Source organism: Ammospiza nelsoni, chromosome 6 (assembly GCF_027579445.1).
Source record: "Ammospiza nelsoni isolate bAmmNel1 chromosome 6, bAmmNel1.pri, whole genome shotgun sequence".
NCBI lineage: Eukaryota > Metazoa > Chordata > Aves > Passeriformes > Passerellidae > Ammospiza > Ammospiza nelsoni.
In genome coordinates, this window is record NC_080638.1 from 61212576 (window position 1) to 61234442 (window position 21867).

General features: G+C 45.9%; 1 protein-coding gene across 1 annotated transcript in view; it reads right to left on the reverse strand.

The window, feature by feature from the left end:
- The window catches only part of TMEM260 (transmembrane protein 260), a 34717-nt gene extending 21308 nt beyond the window's left edge, over positions 1 to 13409 (reverse strand). Inside the window, exons 1-3 of the mRNA XM_059474921.1 lie at positions 13202 to 13409; positions 7868 to 7899; positions 6871 to 7019 (exon numbers count right to left, since the gene is read on the reverse strand). Of these exons, the coding sequence (XP_059330904.1) occupies positions 6871 to 7019; positions 7868 to 7899; positions 13202 to 13409 (389 nt within the window). The remainder of the gene's footprint in view (positions 1 to 6870; positions 7020 to 7867; positions 7900 to 13201) is intronic.
- Between the last annotated feature and the right edge of the window lie 8458 nt (positions 13410 to 21867).

Genomic DNA, 21867 nt, shown 5'->3' on the forward strand with positions numbered 1-21867 from the left:
GACGCAGAAGACTCAACAACCAAGCTTCCCACTGATAAATTTCAAGCGTGCACGAGCATCGGCGCTGAAATAGAAGAATTATTTAAAAATTAAAATCCAAACAGGAGTTTAGGGCTTAAGTAACAATAATTATCCCCCAAAACCCCAATCCCTCTGGGTTTGCCTGCCTCTCAGCCACAAACACTCCACGACAAAAGGCGGTTTCTCTTGCTCTCAGCGCTGAAGAGCCAGCTCAGGTACTACAGGGAATAGCAAACCAGATTTTATTCTTCCTCAAGGACCTGGAGCTCAACAGCCACTTAAGCCCTGCCCGCAGCAGGAGGAGGAGGAAGGAGAGCAGGGCTTGGCTCATCTCTCCTGGTTGGGTCCCATGGTCACAGGGAGTGAAGGGAAAAGAGACCAAGCAAAGAGGCAGAGCCACCATGAAATAAAAGAAAACCAAACCAGTCTGGTCACAACCAGCTGCTGTCCTTGGTGTGAAACAGGACTTCAGCATCCCACAGCTTCAGCATTCCCATAGATCCATGATTTCTGGGATAGCAGGCAGCACCCTCACCTGCCACCACAAGCATGGAATGCCTCACACCCTACCAGGGACCGCCATCACTTCCTGACTCTTCTTTCTTGTAGTTATTTTATTGAAACACCACAGTTTGGACAGGGGATGGTCCAGGGTGGCAGTGAGGATTTTGGCAAAGGGGAGCTGGCCCTTGCACCCTCTCACACATGTCCTCCTGGACTGGAGGTGTCCAGTTGGGACACCACCTCTGAAGGTTATTGTCTCTGCCCACCCCTTTGGAAATGTGGACCTGTGAAGGTCGCCAGCATATGCAAGAGGCATCTTGCATCCCATCCCTTGTGTCCTGGGGCCAAGTCACCTTGGATCCTCTTGCTGGGAGACTCAAACTGCTCTGGGATGGCAGCAAGGACCTCCATGGGTCCACTGGACAACAGGGATGGGAAGAGCCCCCTGTGACAACTCATCAGGGGAGCAAGGAATGAGACATTCCAACCTCACACCTTGCATGCTCCAGGATGTCCATCACCACCGGAGCAGAGCCTGCCTGCAGCAGCCCCTTGCCAAGGAAGTTTGGTATTTAAATTCAACACTTCCATGCCAAGCTATTCCAGAGCAGCTCAACGAGTGGAACAGCTCATGACAGATCTATAAAATGCACACAGGGCTGCGCTGCTTTAAGAAATATCACCCCATACTCACATTTGAGTTGTACAAACTGTGCTTCCAGCCATTACAAATGAGAAATTCTCTCCTGGTGTCTTTGCAAGTGCAAAGGGTGTATTAGTTCAACCCATTATTTGATTCACAATCCTTGGAAAATAGATACACCTTTATCCCAGGCTCCTGTAATAACCAGTGTCTGCTTCCAGCAGCCAAAAAACCCCAACCCACAGTAGGAGCCGACTTGAGCTATTTAAATGTTTTATAAGTTGGCTTTTTTTTTTTTTTTTGGGTAATTGCAGAAACTTTTCCTAATCTGACATTTGTTAAAACCCCTTATTAGAAATTATGCAGCCGCAGAAAAAAAAAAATAAAAAAGAAAGGAAAAAAAAAGGAGCGGGGGGGCGGGGACGAAAAGGAAGGAGTTGAGGGGGGGAAAAAAAAGTAGAATAAAATATAAAATAAAATAAAAATGAGCTGGCTTCACAATTACCAAGTCAGCCCATGCAGCCCTTCGCTATTGTACGAGTGGCATAAACCCCCCGGCGGCCTATCAGCTCCCTGGCAGGCAGGGGGCTGCGCTATTCAAAGCGAGAGATACAAGCTGCAGGGCAAAAACCTGGCAGCTCCCATCTGACCCCCCAATCCCCGGCTGGTGACAGCTCCAAGCTCCATGGCAAATTAGCCCTTCTCACATTACAATTGCAGGAGACAGATTCCATTAGCGGTATCTGAAATTGAGTGGAGAGCTGCTCCGTTATCAGACTTGACTCATAAGCGCCGCTATTAATCAGAGCTATGATAGCATTTATATATTTCAAGCTATCTGCCGCCGCTGTGATATTCTGCTACAAAGGGTTGATGGGACTTAGGGAAGGGAACAATGGAGCTTTCTGGGAAAAGCAGAGTAAATCAAGAAAGTCTGTGACTTCCGCACATTCTGAAGGGATTGCGGTTTACATAAATTTTCTCCCAATTGGAGATTGAGCTCTTCCTCATCTTACACATGGGATTTAGTTGTCACTCAATGGTAACAGCTGTGAAAAGGTGAAGCGGCCCACCGCTCAGAATATTGCCTCCGCTTTTAAAGCAATTAACCCATGAACAGGAGGATACCTGGTGATATCAAAGGGATTAAGCCAGGCAGTGCATTATTAACATTTCCTTGAACTAATTCTAACTCTGACTAGCTGTCAGAAAAGAGTCTTCAGTCTTTAAAAAAAAAAAAAAAAAAAGAGTTTTTTTGCCCTGCTTTTTCTTTCCCCCCCTTCCTCCCACCACCCTTTTCAAAATGAAACAAAGTTACTGCAGCCTCGTGTGCCTACTTTAGAGCCAAATGCAAATGAACAGATTTGGCAGCATCTTCAAACAGACTGAACTCAGCGCCGGTTTATTCTGGGGACAAGTGGGAAAAAAATAAAAATAGATATGTGATCAATTAGCCAGAGGTCACAGCAGATTTTCTAAAAGCAAATTAGTACCTGAGTGCATTCCTTTCTTCTCTCCCACCTAAAACTTTGTAACTACTCCTCACTAAGCACAGCTGCTTCCCAAACGCCCAAGACATTCCTGCTGTGCTACAACAGAGATAATCTACGATAATCTGTAATCTGGAAAAATCCAAACACGCCCTCTAAGGAGATTCCTCCTTGCCCAAAGCCCAATTTCTTCATTTCTCACTCTGGCTGAGCAGGCACTGACTCCTCTCTCATCCCTCCATCTTCCCCAAGTCATGTCCACAAAAAAAGGGGTCAAACTGTTCTCAGGGATGAATTCTGCTCTGGCAAACCCATGTACCCAGGGACACGAAGCATTTCCTCACTCACCAGAGGCAGAAGACAACTTTTCCCAGCACTGGGCAGTTTTAAGGGAGCATCAGCCATGGGGTCCCTCTGGGATGGCCATGAAGGTCACTGATCCTCCTGCTCCTCCTTAGGGACCTTCCCACAAGAGCTCCAGGACACAAACCCTGGGAGCCAGAAAGCTCAGTACCATCAAGAGGGTCAAGTGGCACTTCCAAAACATCCCTATGATTTCAAAATGATGGAATCATTTTGATGATTTCATTATCCAACACACCTAGTTCTCCTTTTTGCTGACAGTGGGAAAAGAGCTGGCTCTGGGTTTTATATACAGTTCCTTGCCTGGAAGGTTTAGCGGGCAGGGAATACACATATACATATAAAAATATATGTATGCATAATGTATTGGTACCAAAGTTAATATGATACCCAGAACAGCACACCAAACACATGTGAATTGCTTAATTTAATGTAACATCTTCCCCCTTTTGAAAACCCTGTCAATTCAGCCAAAATAAAGCTAGCAAAAACTTCCCACAAATACCTGGGCAATGACACCATCTACTCTACTACTGCCTTTGCAATAAAACAGCTTTATGTGCTCAGAAACCCCAAAACAGCCAAACTATGAAAGGTACAGACCGAAAAAAAAATGCACTCAGAGCAGGGGAAAGCTTCCTATTTCTCTTTGCAGCAGAGAACGCAAAGAATGCATCCCCTGTGCAGAAAATGACACTTTGGCAATCATATTATAAGAAGATAATTGGTTTACTTTGTAAACTTGCTATGCTTTGCCTCCCACAGTAAAACAAATAAATAGTTGTTTAAAGAAACAATCCTACAGCCACACTCACTGAGTCCTAAAAACATAAAGCATCTCCCCCCTCCTTCAAAGCAAAGATGAATTATTTGCCTCAGTTACAAGCAGTCCGAGAAAACTCTTTGTAAATGGCATTTTACGATAATTACAAGCAATTTATTAAGACTGTGCAGAGGCGGGTGAAAAAATCCACACTTGAGAAGTAACTCAAAGGAGAAACGGCTCGTTCAGCGATAGTCTGGATTACTGACAAAAAGCCTTTCTGCATCAATGTGCTGCCACATAATTTCACTTTGAGAACAATCCAGGCTTAAAAAAATAATGTAATTAAAGGAGTAATATAATATATTATAACACAATAAAATTAATAAACAGACGTGATGCGGCGGCCGCTTCCTCTTGACCCCAGTGCGGAGCAGCCCACCAGCCATCACCTGGCAAAGGAGAAATCTGCTCAAGGAATAAATTCCACCCTAATCCCACACGTGCCACAACATCCCAAACACCACAGAGGGAAGGAACCACGACTCTTCTCCTTAAGCAATAAAATCATCCCGACCTGCCGAGGAATAAACTCCGGGAAATGACTCAAACAAAAAGAATCAATGGGGAAATTAATTTAAAAGAAAAAAATTTAAAAAGGGAGAGATTTACTGTATGGGGATGCCGGGAGGGAGGGAGGGAGGCACGGGGTGTGAGGGTAAACAGCAGCGCTGCCCGGCTGGCGGGGAGAAAAGAAAGGTTTTAGAGGTTAAGTTCAGGTCAGACGACAAATGAAATCGTAACAACCCAACTGACATCGTATAATGTCTTCTTCACCGGATCAATAGGGCAGCGTCAGCCCCATTTCCATAGAGATGGCTTCCTCCCTGCTGGAGGGTGGCTATTGTTTGAGCAGGCAGATTTGCCACTTGAACCGTGTTGCTCCCGAAGGATGTGTACTTCATCAATTATTTGTACTCCTAACATCTACATATTTTCATATTAACATCCACGTTTCACACGGCAGGAGGAGCAGGTGCTGATTCTGCCATTGGTACCTCGTAGGGGTCACCCCACCAGATAATTTTATTTAAACACAAAAATAAGGGGGGATTTGATAGACCCGTTTAGTCCCTTTGTGAGGACAGACAAGCCCAGTTTAAAACACACCACATCACCCCCAGACAGCAACAGCTTCAAGCAGACAGTGCCAGTGAATAATTTCTAATATTTTTCTTTAAAAAAAATTTTTTAAAAAGCAGTAACTTTTCTTTTTTTTTTTTTTTTTTTTTTTTTTGCCAGATCAGTGTTCCAAAAAATAAACCAATTTTAAGGTGCTTGAAATGAAAAATGTAACACTGTAATTTGGAAATAAAACTCACCTTACAATTATTAAAAAAAACCCCAAAACAATCACTGTTAGGCTGAATAATTGATCCCATCAGTATCTGTGAAATAATTTCTGTAAGTCTTAATAGTTTTTATCATCTCTCACTTGCACGTTTTCTGTTCCTTCATGCAAATTCTAAATTTGACAGAAGCGCCGTCTTCCAAATCCAATTAAACACCAACAAAACACCTAAACCTTCAGAAATGCTGAAGTAATTCCCAAAATAATTCTCAAATTTAGCCTGCCATTTCTCTCCTATATCCTTATTTCTCTAAAGGAACGATTGCACCATTTCCAAAGCACAAAGTGGGTACCCAAGGAACTGTCACACACAAATTAAAAACTGGGGAAGACCTTCCAAATAACTGCAATAATGGGAATAATCACCATTAAAAAAGAAATCAGAAACAAATATAGAAAACCTTTAGCAACTCCTTGCAGGAGTTTTTAACAGAATGGAGTTGTGCTCTGATGCTGCACCGAGCGCTGTGGACGGGAGGGCAGCGCCACTTCCAGCCTCCCAAACAGGCTGTGAAATACAGGATATTAAATTAAATAATGCTGACTTAATTACATGTATTACCCACCAGTGAAAGCAATCACTTGAAATGCCTACAGAAATATTTAGGAACTACTCAAGCAATTCCAGTAGGTGTGCTTTGGAGCTGATGCTATGTGCGAGGTGATGTGCAAAAAAGCAACTCCTCTTCAGCAGAGAAAGATGGACCCTGTGGAACAAAGTTTAAGCGAGCTCAGAGCTTGCTTAATCTCAGAATCTGCTCCCCACCACTTCCCCATTTATTCCTGCTTTTATTTCTAGGTTGCTGGGAAGGTTTCCCTGAGGGGTGGCTCTGGAAACGGGTGGGAGAAAAAGGCTTTTGTCAAAATAATCCCGGTCGGGAATTGCCCCGTCTCATCCCGGAGCGCCCCGATACCACTTGCAGCCTCAAAACGTGCCCTATTTTCCCTGCAAAAAGAACATCAGAAATTGTTTATACGGGTTGCCATAATCCTCTCAAATATGGGTCAGGCTGAGGTTAAGAGCAGCCAGAACTTGCACATCAAAGACGAGCAGGGTTAACAAAAACCCCACAACCACGTGAGCATCCCGATTGTCCTCCCAAGGTTAGAGGTGCGGAAAGGAGGCTCCCGGACATCCCCCCCGAGCCCGGAGCTGCTCCAGGGAAAGGCAGGGATGCTCTCCCTGCTCCTTGGGTACCACGGGCAGGCAACTGCCCATCCACCTCCGCCGGGAGCTGCAATTAAACCAAGTTCACGGTTTCCCGATAGGTGAAGCTCATCCTGTTAATTTAAACAGACCATCTGCATCTTTCGAGAACGACAAACTTCATTAGTTCTGGTTAGTTAAACCGAGCGGTGATTTGTGATAATGAGCCTGAACAACCTGTCACGGCTGGGCAAGGGAAAGGGCGCACTTTTTATTATTGCTATTATTATTATTTAACAGAAAAGAAAAGGGTGGGGGGGAAAATAAAAAGAGGGGGGAGGCTTTTGTGCGGGAAAGAAGGTCAAATTCAGATTAAGTTGCTGTTAGGTTAATCAGAGGAACTAATTAGGGAAGGGGGGGGAATGCTGGTCCGAAGGCCAGCAGGGAGCAGAGGGAGCCTTCGGGAATGTCCCGAGCTGCCGGGGAAGCACCACGAAGCCAAGGAAAAAGCACCCCCGAGGACTTTACCTGAAAACCGTGCAAAAAAGCAAAGAGGCAGCAGCTGCTCCCACCAAGCCGCAGAGGAGATTGACTCGGAAGGCAGGGGAGCTGCCGGGCAGCCCCGTGGCCCCTTTGGCCAGCAGTGTGAACAGGGGGTAGCCAGGAGGGTGGGCGACCTAGGGACAGAGGGACACAGGGTTGGAAAGGGGGGAGAGGCTGGGAATGGGAGCACGGCAGCCCTGAGCAGCTCCGCTCCCCGAGCCACCCTCAGTGCCCATCCCAACCCTTGGTACCCATCCCAAATCCCAGTGCCCATCCCAAACCCTGGTACCCATCCCAAACCCTGATACCCATCCCAACCCTTGGTACCCATCCCAAACCCTGGTACCCATCCCAACCCCACCAAGTTTTTTTCCTCAGTGGATCTGGCTCCACACCTCGCCCATAATAATGAGGCTGCGAGGAAAAGGAGGTGCCACGTTTCATTAGCGTGCCTTAAAGGGCTCCTTGTTTGGGTTCACAGTATATTAGGGTCATTCAAAAGGCTGTTGTTTTTTTTTCTTTCCCCTTTTTTTTGGTTTTTTTTTAGGTTTTTTTTTTTTTTTAAAAAGCAGCTTCTCAACTATTTTATTGGTTAGCAAGTTGAAAGACCACACTGCTATCGGATTACCACCGCGCTGACAGTCCTAAGGTCTTGCCTAAAGGGATCATGCACCATAATAAAGTTTATTAAATAATAAAACTTATTAAAATTGTTAACCCGATTTATTTTATTCTCCCCAGCTTATACAAAATTTGGGTTGATAATAAGCCAGCTACTGTATATACAGTAAAGCCTTTGCTTTATAATTTAGTTTAATTGGATTTAAAACTTGAAGTAAATTGTCGCGTGCTGTACTTATAAGTTAGTAAAAACTGTGGTTTGAAAATAAATTAATCTACTTTACTCCATGCTTAATTAAACTTCCTTAATTCCTAAAACTGTTAATGAGAGCATTGATTAAACAATAAAACTAATACTTACTCCAAGCTCATATGCGGCTGTGATCAGCTCCCCTGTGAAAAAATAATGTAAAACCAATAATTACTATTAGGAAATGACACTCCTCCAAAGTTTTCAAAATCCAAATGCTTGCATTGGGGTTTTGCATTAATTTGACTGGATAAAACTGTAAATCTGTGGAGATTTAACAGCATGAAATTTTCTAAGAATATTTTCTCCCTCTGATGTCATTGCACAAAATATCTTTTGTATGTTTTTCGTGAGACTTGTATGAAAAGATAAGTGAAAATATAGGTAGGATCGGGCAAAGAATGGCCTGAGACATTCAAAATGCAGACATCTGTGTGTGTGTATTTTTAATTTAAAACTATCTGACTCAATAACTTTCAAGCACTACACTTTGCAACGCTTAAGCTGCATTGTTTGTTCAATAACCCAGTTGTTTGTCATAAAAAAAATTATAGAAACCAACACAAAACCAGAGCTTTACAGCTTTTAAAGAGGAAAAACATAATCACTGATTGTGCAAATCTGCATCCATTTATCTGGGAAGCTTGCTCTCCCTAGATGCTAAAGCAATTCTGCTTCACAAGTAATTCTTTTACCTGTCAGTGGATGCTGCACCCAGCTCCCAATAGAAACAACATTAAGATTTTGCATTTTGTTTGTATTTTAAGCCAGGACAAATAGCTGCCACAAAAAGACCCACGTTAGCAGAATAGTTGGCATTTTTAGAGCATTTGACACTGGAGCATTTTGCAGCAAACTGAACAACATACATCAAATATATTCAATGAGAACAACGCATTCAGGGAGACACAAAATTAAAAATTTACAGCTGGTTTTCCTTCCTTCCCTCAAATTTCATAATCCAATTTTCCTGGTCCTAATAATTTTGCAAGCACCAAGATCATGGAAGCATTGTTAGATGGGAAAGACACAAATGAAGGACGCTGGTGGCTTTAAATGCTAAATTAACAATATTTTAAATTTCTGTACAGTCACGTCCTCAACACACCACACAAAGGGGGGCAGGGGGGATTGTACCAATGGCACCTTTAAATCCTGACACCAGGATTTAAAGTAAAATGCAGTAAATGCTGCATTTTAAAATGAAGATTCAACCCATTACTGCTGGTGGCAGCTTCTGCAGAATTAGAGCTGTTGGCTGGCAATGACTGGAGCCAAACCTGCCACTTACTGCACCAAAACCTCTCAGACATGGAGTTTCCTGCTATTCTTATTTTAGGAAAATTTCACTCTACACTGCAAAACAGCCCCCAAAAAATGGATGCAATGGGAAAACCATCCATCCCAATTCTGAGCCCTTCAGAGTTCAGCAGCTCCAACACTTCCAGGGCTGGGAAGGGATAAATCCTCCTGCACACAGCGAAGGATGGTGACAATAAAGGAAACCCTAAATTTGGCACTGGGGGGGTTCCCCAGTGTGCAGCAGCTGGTGATGCCCATCACCCAGCACATCCCAGGCATGCTGCTCCACTAAAATCCTCCTGGGATGCAGCAATATGTGCATCTAAAAAAGCAAAAATTTAACTTCGTTCACATTGCTGTGACGTTTATATCAAGGGCAAGAATCACCCCAAAGAAACACAGCCACAAATCAACCAGGAAGCTGCAGAAATAATATAAATAAACCACTGGTGGAAGCCACCACCAAGCTTTGAAATACAACAGCACAACTTTGCCTTGTAAGAATTAAGGAAAAAAAACCAAAAATAGCTGCAAAAGATCAGCTCACAGGCTGCAGGCTTGTTGAATTCCAGTGGGAAAATCAAAATAAGTACACAACAGCCACTGCTTTGGATAAGGTTAATTCTCCACCTCCCACCCACACACCTGAGCATCCCTTACAGCCTCCATGGGCTGGAGGAGTGAGGAGCATTTATTTTGTTAAATAACAAAACACACCCCCAAACTCAATGTCCTGTGAGACAGAATGACCTCTGGCATCTTAAGGCACCAGCTCAAACTGAAATGTTTATTCCCTCCAACTCCACAGGAACAGGAGCTGGACTTGATGATCATTGTGGGTCCCTTTTAATTCAGAATATTCAGTGATTCCTGATATAAACAAGTTTCTGATTCCCCCATAAAGGTGTTCAGGCAACAAACCCAATGCTGCCTGAACTCTTGATTTATACCCAGCAAGTTTGGGAGCTGATGTTTGAAACATCACAGTGAACATTTGGTTGGTTTCTATTTTTTTAAACTTTATTTGATCCCTTTTAAAGCTGTTTTAACATCTGTGGATATTTCTGAATTATAATTCCATCTCCCCCTATTATTCTCTCATTCATTTCTTTATTCCAACACTAAGTAACACGAGCAAGCTGCCAGAGAGAAAAATACCAACTGCCTTAGATATTTTTGGATTACTGCAAACTTGGGGAACAATTAAAAATACAGATAGTTTAAAAATAAAATAATAGAAGATAATAAAATAATAATAAAAATAAAATAAAATAAAATAAAATAAAATAAAATAAAATAAAATAAAGTAAAATACATAAAATGAAATAAAATAAAAAATTAAAATAAAAAAAAATAAATAAAATAAAATAAAATAAAATAAAATAAAATAAAATAAAATAAAATAAAATAAAATAAAATAAAATAAAATAAAATAAAATACTAGGCTCCCTGCCTGGAAGCAGATACAGCAAATCCTTAAGCAGCTCTTTATTCACACAAGTAGCCTCAGTGCTTTTGGTGGCACAAGTTTCAGGCACAGGCAAATCAAACACCACAAGCAGGGCCATGCACAGATATTCCAGCTGAGGAATTCCAGGCTCAATCCATGAGAAACCAGGGAAATAATGCCCAAAAAAGTCCTGACTGTGATGGGACACAATGCTGGCTGGGACAGGCACAAGGGGACAGCAGTGTGTCTGCCCAGTCCCAGTGAACACATGGAAGACAGGCAGGAAATTCAAAATAAAATTCAAAAAATAAAGAAATAAGGAAAGACAAGAAGCGAGGTCACAGGGCTGGTCAGGGGACTCTGTCCTGAGGGATTTCCTTTCCACAATACCCTGGGGAAAGTGGGGTGAACCCATGTGCTGTTTGGCTGCTTGCTCTGTCCACTGGGATAATTCATATCAAACAAAAAACCAAATCCCAGATCCAGCCAGGGCATCACCAGGAGAACCTGCATCCCCCTCTGCAAAGGCTGCTCATGCTTATTTGCATCCCAGAGGGAGAATCCAGGCTCAAGCACCAGGTTTAAGAACCAGGTTTAATTAAGAACCAGGTTCCTGAGGCTTCATGCAGCATGAACAGCTCAGAGCACAGGGTGCTTTCCACAGACAAAAAAAGAGGCAAAAAACTATAATAAAAACCCAAATTGTAACAACTGTAAATATACCAATCATCACACATTAATTAATATACCCAGAAGGAGCAAACACAGCCCTTTCAGTAATTTGGGAGCAGAAGCAAAAGGCATCAGGATGCACATGGCCAGCCTGGCCAGTGCCTCTCTCCACACATCCTGAGCCTGTAAAATACCTGAAACCATTAAAATGCCATTTATTTAGAAGGATTTTCATGCACAGCTTGGATTTGAAACCACTGGTGACCAGGAGGCACAGCATTAAGCAGAACCACTGAACTGTTCTGGGATGACACAGAAAGAAAGAATCTTGGACACTTGTTCCATTAAATAAAAATCATCAATATATTCCCAAGAAAAACCAAGCCCTCCCATCTCCAACCCACACAGGCAAAACCAAAGCATTTTTAAAACAAGAACAGGTTAAATCAGTAAAAGCAGAGCAGGACCAAACAGGAGAACTCTGTCCCCCTGTGGGATCAGCAGGGCCAAACACCAAAATTCAGACAGGCTGGCACTGCCAGGAAGCTGCACTGGCAGAGAGGCAGCTCCAAAGATTTCCCTGCTGCACAATCCCAGGACAGCACAGCTGGCAGGATGGCACAGCTGTCCCCTAAAGCCACCAGCTGTCCCCTGCCTAAATCCTCCTCTGAAAGGCTCAAATATGGGCAAACCATTATGGGGGGCTCAAGGGCACCAGCCCAGGGGGGTCCCTGCTGTGCTGAGCCCACTGGGCCATTGCACACCCCAAAGCAGGGTGTCCCTGCTGCACCCACCTGTGGGAGCTTTAAATGCACCAACCCCAATGGGGTGAGCACCCCAAAAGTGGCTGCACTGCACCCGGGGCTACAGGGACCTAATGGGGACCCAAAATATACCAATGGGACCAGCAACCCCATGGGGTGACAGCAGTGCACCCGTCCCTCTAGGATGAGCATCCTTATGGGGTGACATTGAAGTGCCAGCCCTTATAGGATGAGCATCCTTATGGGGTGACAGCAACCCCCTGCAGTGACACTAATGCCCCAGTCCCTGTAGGACAACAGCAACCATATGGGGGACAACGAAATAACAGAAATATCCTATAGGATGAGCATTCCTATGGGATGATAACCAGCCTAATGGGGTGACAGCAATGCTCCAGTCCCTACAGGATAACAGCAACCATATGGGGTGACAATGAAATACCAGACCCCACAGGATAAGCATTCCAATGGGATGACAGCCAACCTAATGGGGTGACAGCAATGCACCAGCCCCTCTGGGGTGAGAGCCATGCACCAGTCACCCTGTGGGGTGAAGTACCAGCCCCTATAGGATAAACATCCTTATGGGGTGACAGTAAAGTACCAGCCCTTATAGGATGAGCATTCCTATGGGATGTCAGCAACCCCCTGGAGTGACACTGATCCCCAGTCCCTGTAGAAGAACAGGAACCATATGGGGTGACAATGAAGTACCAGCCCCTATAGGATGAGCATACCTATGGGATGACAGCCAACCTAATGGGGTGACAGCAATGCACCAGCTCCTCTGGGGTGAACAGCCCTATAGGGGCGAGAGCCAGTCACCCTATAGAGTGACAGCAATGCACCCATCCCTATAGGATGAGCATTTTTATAGGGTGACAGTGAAGAACCAGCGCCTATAGGATGAGTATCCTCGTGGGGTGACAGTGAAGAACCAGCCCCTATAGGATGAGCATCCCCGTGGGATGGCAGCAAGCCGATGGGGTGACATCAAGGCACCAGTCGCTCTGGAGTGAGCAGCTCTCTGTGGTGACAACCCAGTGGGGTGACACCGACCCTCCAGGGGTGACACCAACGCACCGGCTCCTTCGGACAGACCAACCCTACACGGGTGACACTGATGCACGAGCTCCCGTGGGGTGACAGCAGCCCTGTGGGGTGACAGGGATGCCCCGGTCCCTGAGGGCTCGGCCCCCGCCACCCACCGCCATGCACCGGCCGCTACGGGCCGAGGGTCCCCACCCGATACATTACCCGCATCCCCGCCGGGCAGGGCGGGCGGCAGCGTGACCGTGTAGACAGCAGCCACGGCAGCGCCCAGGGCCCCGGCAGCGGCTCCTCCCGCCCCATTCCCGATCCCGATCCCGATCCCGTTTCCGATCCCCGTGCCGGTGCCGGCCCCGGGCCCGGGCCCCGCGCCCATGTGCGCCGCCACCTTCCGGGTTCGGGCGGGCTGTACCATCCACCGCCCCGCGGGGGAGCATCCCTGTCCCGCTCGCCTTCTCGCTCTCCCCAAAGCGCCTTCATGGACTTCTCTCAATACAGATCTCAAAGAACAGAGAAAGCCGAAAACCCAGTGAGGCTATTCAGCGCGGCCTCCCGCTCTCTTCCATCTTCCCCGGCGGAGAAGAGTTGGTACAGCCGAAGAGGGCGTGGCGGAGGGTGAGTACGGCCGGGCGGGACCATGGCGCGCTGGGGGGGGACGGGCCGAAACCACCGCGGAGATGCGGGGGGAGGAGGGGACCGGTGCGCGTCGTGCCTGTCCCTTGCTCCTGGGATCGTCCCTTCAGGACGAGGTTTTTTAAGGATCAGTTTTTTAAGGATCAGCTCCTTCTGCCCTCTCTCACACACATCAAAACCCTCCTCGGACAGTGCTGGCTGCACCCCCTCCACCACAACCCCAGTGTGCCCATACACAAATAATAAAGATTTAACCCCTGGTTGGGGTGGCACAAGATGCTGGTGAAGGGAAAGATTGAAGGTGTCAGCACACAGATTATTAAAAGCGGTGATTCCCGCTGTGGGAAGCAGTTAAGGAAGGTAAATAGCATCCCGAGACCTATCGATGGAGGACTAAAACACATCCGTGGAAATCATTATGGGATTGTACCAAAGAGCGGCGAGGCCGTACCTTCAGAATTGAGACAGATTAAAGAGAGGCTTTTGAATACAAATGAAAAAAGGTATAGGAGAGGGTAATGAGGATAATAAACAGCCTTATGGATTAGATCTAAGTGGAGACGTTAGAAAATTAGGTTTGCATTTATTAAGGATTAAGGGCTGACACAACGGAGGGAATGTGTGTGGTGTTCTGGGGATGGAGAAGGGTCCTGCTAAAACAGCAGCAAAAAAACCCTGGAAAGTGAAACCAAGGGAGGCATTCAGGGAATTCTGGGGTCCCCAGCACAGCAGGGACATCAACCTGATGGAGGGAATCCTGAGGAGGCCACCAAGATGATTTGAGGGATGGAGCCCCTCTACTGTGGGGAAAGGCTGGGGATGTTCAGAGGAGGCCTTGGGGTGACCTCACTGGGGCCTTCCAGTACCTGAAGGGGCTCCAAGGAGCTGGAGAATGACTTTTCACAGGAGCATGGAGTGCCAAGACAAGGGGGAATGGCTTCAAACTAGAAGAGATTAGATTTAGATGGGATCTTGGGAAGGAATTCTTCCCTGTGAGGGAGGTGAGGCCCTGGCACAGGGTTCCCACAGAAGCTGTGGCTGCCCCTGGATCCCTGGAAGTGTTGATCCCTTGAATGTTCTTCAAGAATGCAACGAATTCTTGAAGAAATGTTCCCATTTAGTTTTTTGACATCTGTTGTACTTTAGAAGTGCTTAGTGCTCCATGCATGAAATGGGCTGTCACAGAGTGGGCTCAGCAGCCTGGCTTTCCCAAGAGATTCCTAGGAAAGTTGTTCAGCCTGGAGAAGATTCCAGGGAGACCTTAGAGACTCTTCCAAAACGTAAAAGAGCTCCAAGAGAGATGAGAAGAGACTTGGACAAGGCCCTGGAATGACAGGACAAGGGGGAATGGCTTCCCACAGCCAGAGGGCAGGGTTAGGTGGGATATTGGAAGGAATTGTTCCCTGTGAGAGTGGTGAGGCCCTGGCACAGGGTGCCCAGAGAAGCTGTGGCTGCCCCATCCCTGGAAGTGTCCAAGGTCAGATTTGATGGTTCTTGGAGCAACCTAGGATGGTGGAAGATGTCCCTGCCATGGCAGGGGTGGAATGAGATGGGTTTGAGGCCCCTTCCAACCCAAGCCATCCTGTTATTTTATGAATTTAGGCAAGTTCTGTGCACTCAACCGGGCTGTACAGAAAAGATGATTTGACACACTCTGAAGTCACTGGTATTGGAGGCTGTGAAAATCACCTGGGCCCAGCAGCTGCCTCCCATCCCAAAGGGAAGCAGTGGTGACCCAGAGCTTCCAGGACCTAACTCCTTGGCAGATTTTTGCCCTCATTGGCCGAGCACCATCGGGGAGGGGATAAAGACACGTTCCAATCCTCCTCCAGCCATTGTCACTATGGAAATGAGTGGATCCAGGGGCTGTGGCTGCCCCTGCATCCCTGGAAATGTTCCAGGCCAGCTTGGATGGGGCTTGGAGCAACCTAGGATGGTGGAAGGTGTCCCTGAAATGGCATAGGGTGGAATGAGATGGGTTTTGAGGTTCCTTCCAACCCAAGCCATCCTGTTATTTTATGAAGTTAGGCAAGTTCTGTGCACTCAACTGGGCTGTACAGAAAAGATGAAGTTTTGACCCACTCAGACATCACTGGGGTGCCTGGAGGAGCTGGTGTTGAAGGCTGTGAGCACCACCTGGGCCCAGCAGCTGCCTCCCATCCCAAAGGGAAGCAGTGGTGACCCAGAGCTTCCAGGACCCAACTCATTGGCAGGTTTCTGCCCTCGTTGGCTGAGCACCATCGGGGAGAGGAAAAAGACACGTTCCAATCCTCCTCCAACCATTGTCACTATGGAAATGAGTGGATCCAGGGGCTGTGGCTGCCCCTGCATCCCTGGAAATGTTCCAGGCCAGCTTGGATGGGGCTTGGAGCAACCTGGGATGGTGGAAGGTGTCCCTGCCATGGCAGGGGTGGAATGAGATGGGTTTTGAGGCCCTTTCCAACCCAAGCCATCCTGTTATTTTATAAATTTGGGCAAGCTTTGTGCACTCAACTGGGCTGTAGAGAAAAGCTGAAGTTTTGACCCAATCAGAAGTCACTGGTGGAGGGTATGAGCACCACCTGGGCCCAAAGGGAATCTCCCAGCTCCGCAGTGACCAAGAACTTCCAGGACCCAACTCCTTGGCAGGTTTCTGCCCTCATTGGCTGAGCACCATCGGGGAGAGGAAAAAGATACGTTCTAATCCTCCTCCAGCCATTGTCACTATGGAAATGAGCGGGGTCATTGTTCCCGTGCCCGTTGGGGCTCCTAAAATGTAATTTTAGCAGCAAAGTGCGCAGCCTGTGTGTGAAAGCAGGCTGGTGGCGAGGCTCTTTATCCGGAGCGTGGCTTTTTTCTTTGCCGTATTTTTCCTTCTTTGTGTTTCCCTTGGAAAAGGCATCCAAAGACAAATGTGAGCCATGGCTGATTACAATTATATTGATGGGGGAGGTAGCAATTTACGGGCAAATATCGAAACGTGGAAGAATGGCTGGTAATAATAGGGTGAGGACAAACTGTTCTTTAATTGTCCTGCAAGTTGTTTCATATCTTTGTCATGCAGAAGCTGGAAGTTTTAGGGTGCCAGTGACAAAGTACTTTGCTGTAATGTGGTAGGGCAGGCTCACAGCAGCCTTTATCTTACTGAATAACTACCACCATTTCAAAGGCTGGGATTACAGGCACACTTTATGTTGAAAAGGGGAATTTACATGTTTCTTCTGTAAGCAGAAATCTATTAATTCGTGAGATTTGCCTCCCCTTTCTTCATCAGCCATGACCCAGGGGTTTGACCAAGACAGGAAGGACATGCAAACCTCCCTTTTTTGTTGTTTTTTAGAGACAGGTAAGATATTTTGGGGCGTTTTCACCCACGCTGTGGAAACTGGGAGTTGTCCAAACCCAAGTTAGATTCACCTCACCACAGAGCAGCCCTCCAGGCTTTCTCAAAGCTTTGAGTGTGTGCTCAACAGCAAATTAAAAAAAAAAAATTACTTAGAAAAAAACACCCAAACCACTGGGGCAAGTGGAAAGGCTTTGAAAGACGGCCTCGTGCTACACAGAGTGATTTATTTCTAAAAAATCCTTGGAACTTGTAGCACGAGAGCATACTCTAGTGGCAACCGAGCAAAGAAAGTGCTCTGGTTTGTGCAGTGTCCTGATGATAAGACACCTCCCACCTTTCTTCGAGAGGCTTTTCCTCTCCTATCTCCTCCAGCTCCACGCTCAGTGCTCAGCCCGACAGGAAATACCCAAGGCAGGCAGAGAAAATAAACAGGAACTGCTAGAAGTAATTTTAAAAACACAGCTTGGGAATGTATCTCCCAAAAATTACTGTGTACTTAGAGAGTTGTCTTTTTACCAGGCTCTGTTGCAGATTTTCTCCTGAGAGACACAGTTTAGAGGAGGCAGGAGATAGGAAAAGGGAGAATAATACTTAAAGCAAATTCTATTCACCCATGGCAGTGTCATTACAAACTTGAATGAGCACAGTTATTGCAAATAAATAAAAACAATAGACCAGAACCAGTTTTACATAAGAAAATACTGAAATACCGTTCAATTAGTCCTAAGCTTTAGTTAAACCTTTTCTTTTGCCCATCAGGTGATAAGGTTAATACAGAAAGCACTCAACTGCTGTACTCATGTAACAACAGTCAGCACCCATTTAATGAACTTACACGTACACACATTTAGCAAAGCCTGAATATTGTCAGCACTGGGCTGGCACGGAATTTTAATGGCAAAGTAGCCAGCCCAGGCTTCATTCTGAACAATATCCCCATGCAAGGGGAGCAGGTCCTCGTGGGGACCACCAACAATACAAAGAAGAACAGCTCCTATATTTAAACAAGAATTTTGGCAGAATTTCCACAGGCAATGTATGGCCGCCTGCAAAGCACGATGAAGGAGGTTATGCTGCTTTTATTTGTTCTTGAGTTGATGAATAAGCTGCTTTTTATGACTTGTTTGTTGAGGGGGGCAAGACGAGGCTCCCATACCCCAGTTACAGCAACGTGGCTGCAGTGGACGTGGTGCAGAAGGAGTTTCCAAGGAGAATAAAGTGGAATAAAAGCACACCCGGTCCTGGGAGCATCCTGTTGTCCTTGGACATGTGTTGGAATCTTGGATGCTGGGAATTTTAGACTTCCTGTGCTGAAGGGCACAGACCCACAAGAAAATATTGTATTTGACCTGAGGCCATGGAGAAGGCTTCCAAAATTGATTGATAACACTGGGATTATGGATGTGGAGTTTGATTATAAGTGTGTAATATCACTGGGTGGAAAACTTAGAGTTTAAGGTTTTAGAATATAGCAATATATGTGGGGCAACATGGAGATTTTAGGGCAGTGGCTGGTTGTTCTTCTTCACCTTCTTCTTCCTTTTTCTTCATGGGTTTGGGTGGTATTTTGTAATTGGACATGAAAGCCTGCATTACGGACTTGGAGTGATTAGTTCTTGGGTTAAAAGTGAAAATAATTTAGGTGTCATTTCTTACTTGGATAGTTTAAAAGACCTTGTAGAGAAAGATAGCCATTTTGTAGCTTGTTAGTAGAATGCTGTAGAACTCACAGCTTGTAATACAGATAAGAAATAATAAATGTCTGAGCCTGAACACAAAATATCATCTTGAGAGCTTCAGTCCTGACCTTGACAGAGGTAGAAAAAAGAACCAAAAACCATCAGACATGGGGTTCTCTCTGCCCCATCCTGCAAAATCACATTTTCAAGGTAGATCCAGCCATCAAGGACATGCCTGGATGTGGCTGGTCACCCAGAGCACTGGGGAAGTTCTGTGCTGGTTCCTTGTGTTCTCCCTGGCCATCCAAGGGACCCAGATTCATGCACATCCACCAGGAAACACTCAGTGCCTTGTGAACCCCTCAAAATTCAAAAGAAAGGTAAAGCTCTCCCAGGTGAGAAGGGGTCAGAGAAGAACAGGGACTCAGTTCCACAGGAAAACAGAATTGGTTCCACTGCTGCCAGGACAGCTTGTTCTTTGTTTCTAAGCTCAGCTTCATTTTATTCCCCAAATAGAAAAACTGACTGAACAAATTTCCCTATGTTTCTTGTTTCAATTTTTAATTTTAATTTCCCCATTTCTTGTTTCCCACAGTTTTGCACCTTTGTCAGAAAGGCTTTATTGACTTGTAGAAGACTCCAATCTCTTCCTGCACCAGTTTCAGTGGCCTCCCAGCTGATTTTCTGTCACACTGAGCAGTCACAGATCCCACTTGTCTCAGCTGGTTTCCCCAGAACTCTGACAGTCATCTCTGTGTTTTCACACCTGATTTTCTTGAACTAATATTATTTATTTATCCCCATGCCTTATTGGAAATGCCTGATCTCCACCACCACCTCCCAGATCATCTTCTCTGTCTGCTGCATCACTTGAGGGCCTTGCTCCCTTCATCCCTATTACTCTCAGTAAGTGTTTGGGAAAAGGGAACATTTTTTACTCATTTACACATTTTCATCCATATTTTAATTACAGGTGTAGGACATCAATTTCTAGCCCATACCCTGGTGGCCAAATTCACAGCCTGGCCCAAGAAATGCCCACACACAGCACATGGTTGAAAATCTGTACCAGCAGTTCAGGGTTTAAAACTCTCATTTCTTCATCTGTGCTCACAGCTCCAGTGAAACTCGTCAAGGAACTCATTTAGGTAAGAATTTTTCACATTCCATCAGTCCTCTCTGTTTTGTTCCCATTTCTTTAAGCTTCTCTCAGAATATTGTCAGCTGAGGATCATGCTCAGGGAATTTGCACAAAGGATGCCAAGTAGGACATGAATTGTACCCTCCAAAATTGCTCTCTATACCGGGTTTAACTTGTGTTTTCCTGCCTGGCCCCTCCATATCTTTGTTGTTTTCCTCCATTAAACAAATCCTTGGTGCTGCTACTTTATTCCAGCTGGAAATTGATGCAGCTCCAGAGCCAGCTCCAAAACCTGTGTTCTCCTACAGGGTTTTTGCATTAATCTCTGGTAAGATTGTGGTAATATTCTGGTAATAATAATTCTGGTAAGATTGTGATAGGAACCTTTTTTCCTCCCGCTGTTCTGCCTAGATGAGGTCACAGACAAGGGCTGTGGTGTGTTGATACGTGGCCAAAATGAACTTGTGGAGATGCTGAGCAGCAGGTCGTGTGAGAATGGAGGAGAGATGGTGGGCTTGCCCCATCCCTGGAAGTGTCCAAGGCCAGCTTGGACAGGGCTTGGAGCAACTTGGGATAGTGGAAGGTGTCCCTTCCCATGGCAGGGGTGGGATGGGATGGGATGGGATTTAAGGTCCCTTCTACCCAAACCATTCTGGGATTCTGTAATTCCCATTTCCCTGTATCCAAGCAGCCCTGCTGATGGAGCTGTGCCATCATGCAGGATGTGCCATTTTGTGGATAGCTCACATTCCCGGAGAGCTCCAATGTAATAAATAAAGTTTTTGGAGGGAAGAGATTTGGGAAGTCAACCCATGGACAGGATTTTGAGCTAGGCTGAGTGGGCTGATTTGTTTTTCCCTGGCTGATCCCTGGCTCAGCCCTAGTTCCTGTCCCAGGGGGTGACAGTCCCAGAGCTGCTGTTTTTATTACACAGGAGCAGAACACAATATTCTTCTTTTACACTTACAATAATTGGCTGAACCATTTAAGCATAAACCTCACCAAAAATTCAGGCTGGGACAGTGGGATTCTCCATAGCCTCAAAAAACAACCCAAACCTCAGGCATGTTTCCTTCAGCATGCTGGTGGCTGACAGGAGCATGTCCCAGCTCAGCAGCGTCCCCAGAGCTCATGTGGAATTTTACCCTCCATGCATCAAGGATCTCCTGAGTCCTGAATCATCCATCAAATCTCCTGAAAGGTCTCCATGCCCTGGTTTCAAGGTCTGCACAGGTCCTGCAGCTGTTCTCCTTAGAGGTCAGGAAGCACAAAAACAGAATCAGGATACTTTGGCTCCATCTCCCATTTCCTGTGGAAGGCCAGGCTAGGAAACAGATTAAATGGATTACATTAAATCCAGATTAAATCCTGGCGTATTCCCAGACCTGGCTTTGCCCCTTCACATCACCAGATGCTCAGCACCCATGTGGCCAGAGCACTCCATGGGAAATCCATACCCAAACCAGCTGCCTTGTGGGAGATGTTGTGGGAAGGACCCCAAAATCTTCATGGAATGGTTTGGGTTGGAAGAGACCTTAAAGCCCATCTCGTTCCACACCCTGCCATGGACAGGGACACCTCCCACTAAGCCAAGTTGCTCCAAATCCCATCCCATAAAGAGACAAATCTTCCAATCTGGCACTGCCCAATCATAGATTTGAGGTAAAATGAGCCTTCCCTGAGCATGTCTTTAACACCAAATGCTGGCAATCACAAGAAAACAACATTTAACATAAAGCCAAGGGCAGCTTCTATAGGACAGTGCCTGAAGTTGCCACAGCTTCTAATTTAGGAGCCTCAGACTTCTCCTCCTCTGCTTTCTGTCATCTGGCATTTGCAGGCTCCTCTCAAGGCACAAGGACAAAAATGCATCTCATTTTTCAAAGGCCAGAACTGCTGGTGCAGAAAATAGCAAAGTGCAAGGGGCTGAGCTCTGCTTCTGCCTCCACTGGGATAAATCCAGCTTCCCTCGCTGCCTTCAGCTGCCTTACTCCCCTTTTGGTGTAACCCAAAGCAGAATTTGCCTCTTGATGTTTTTCCATGGCATTAAGGCCTTTAAGGAAAATCCTACAAAAAGATTTAGGCGCAAACAAAA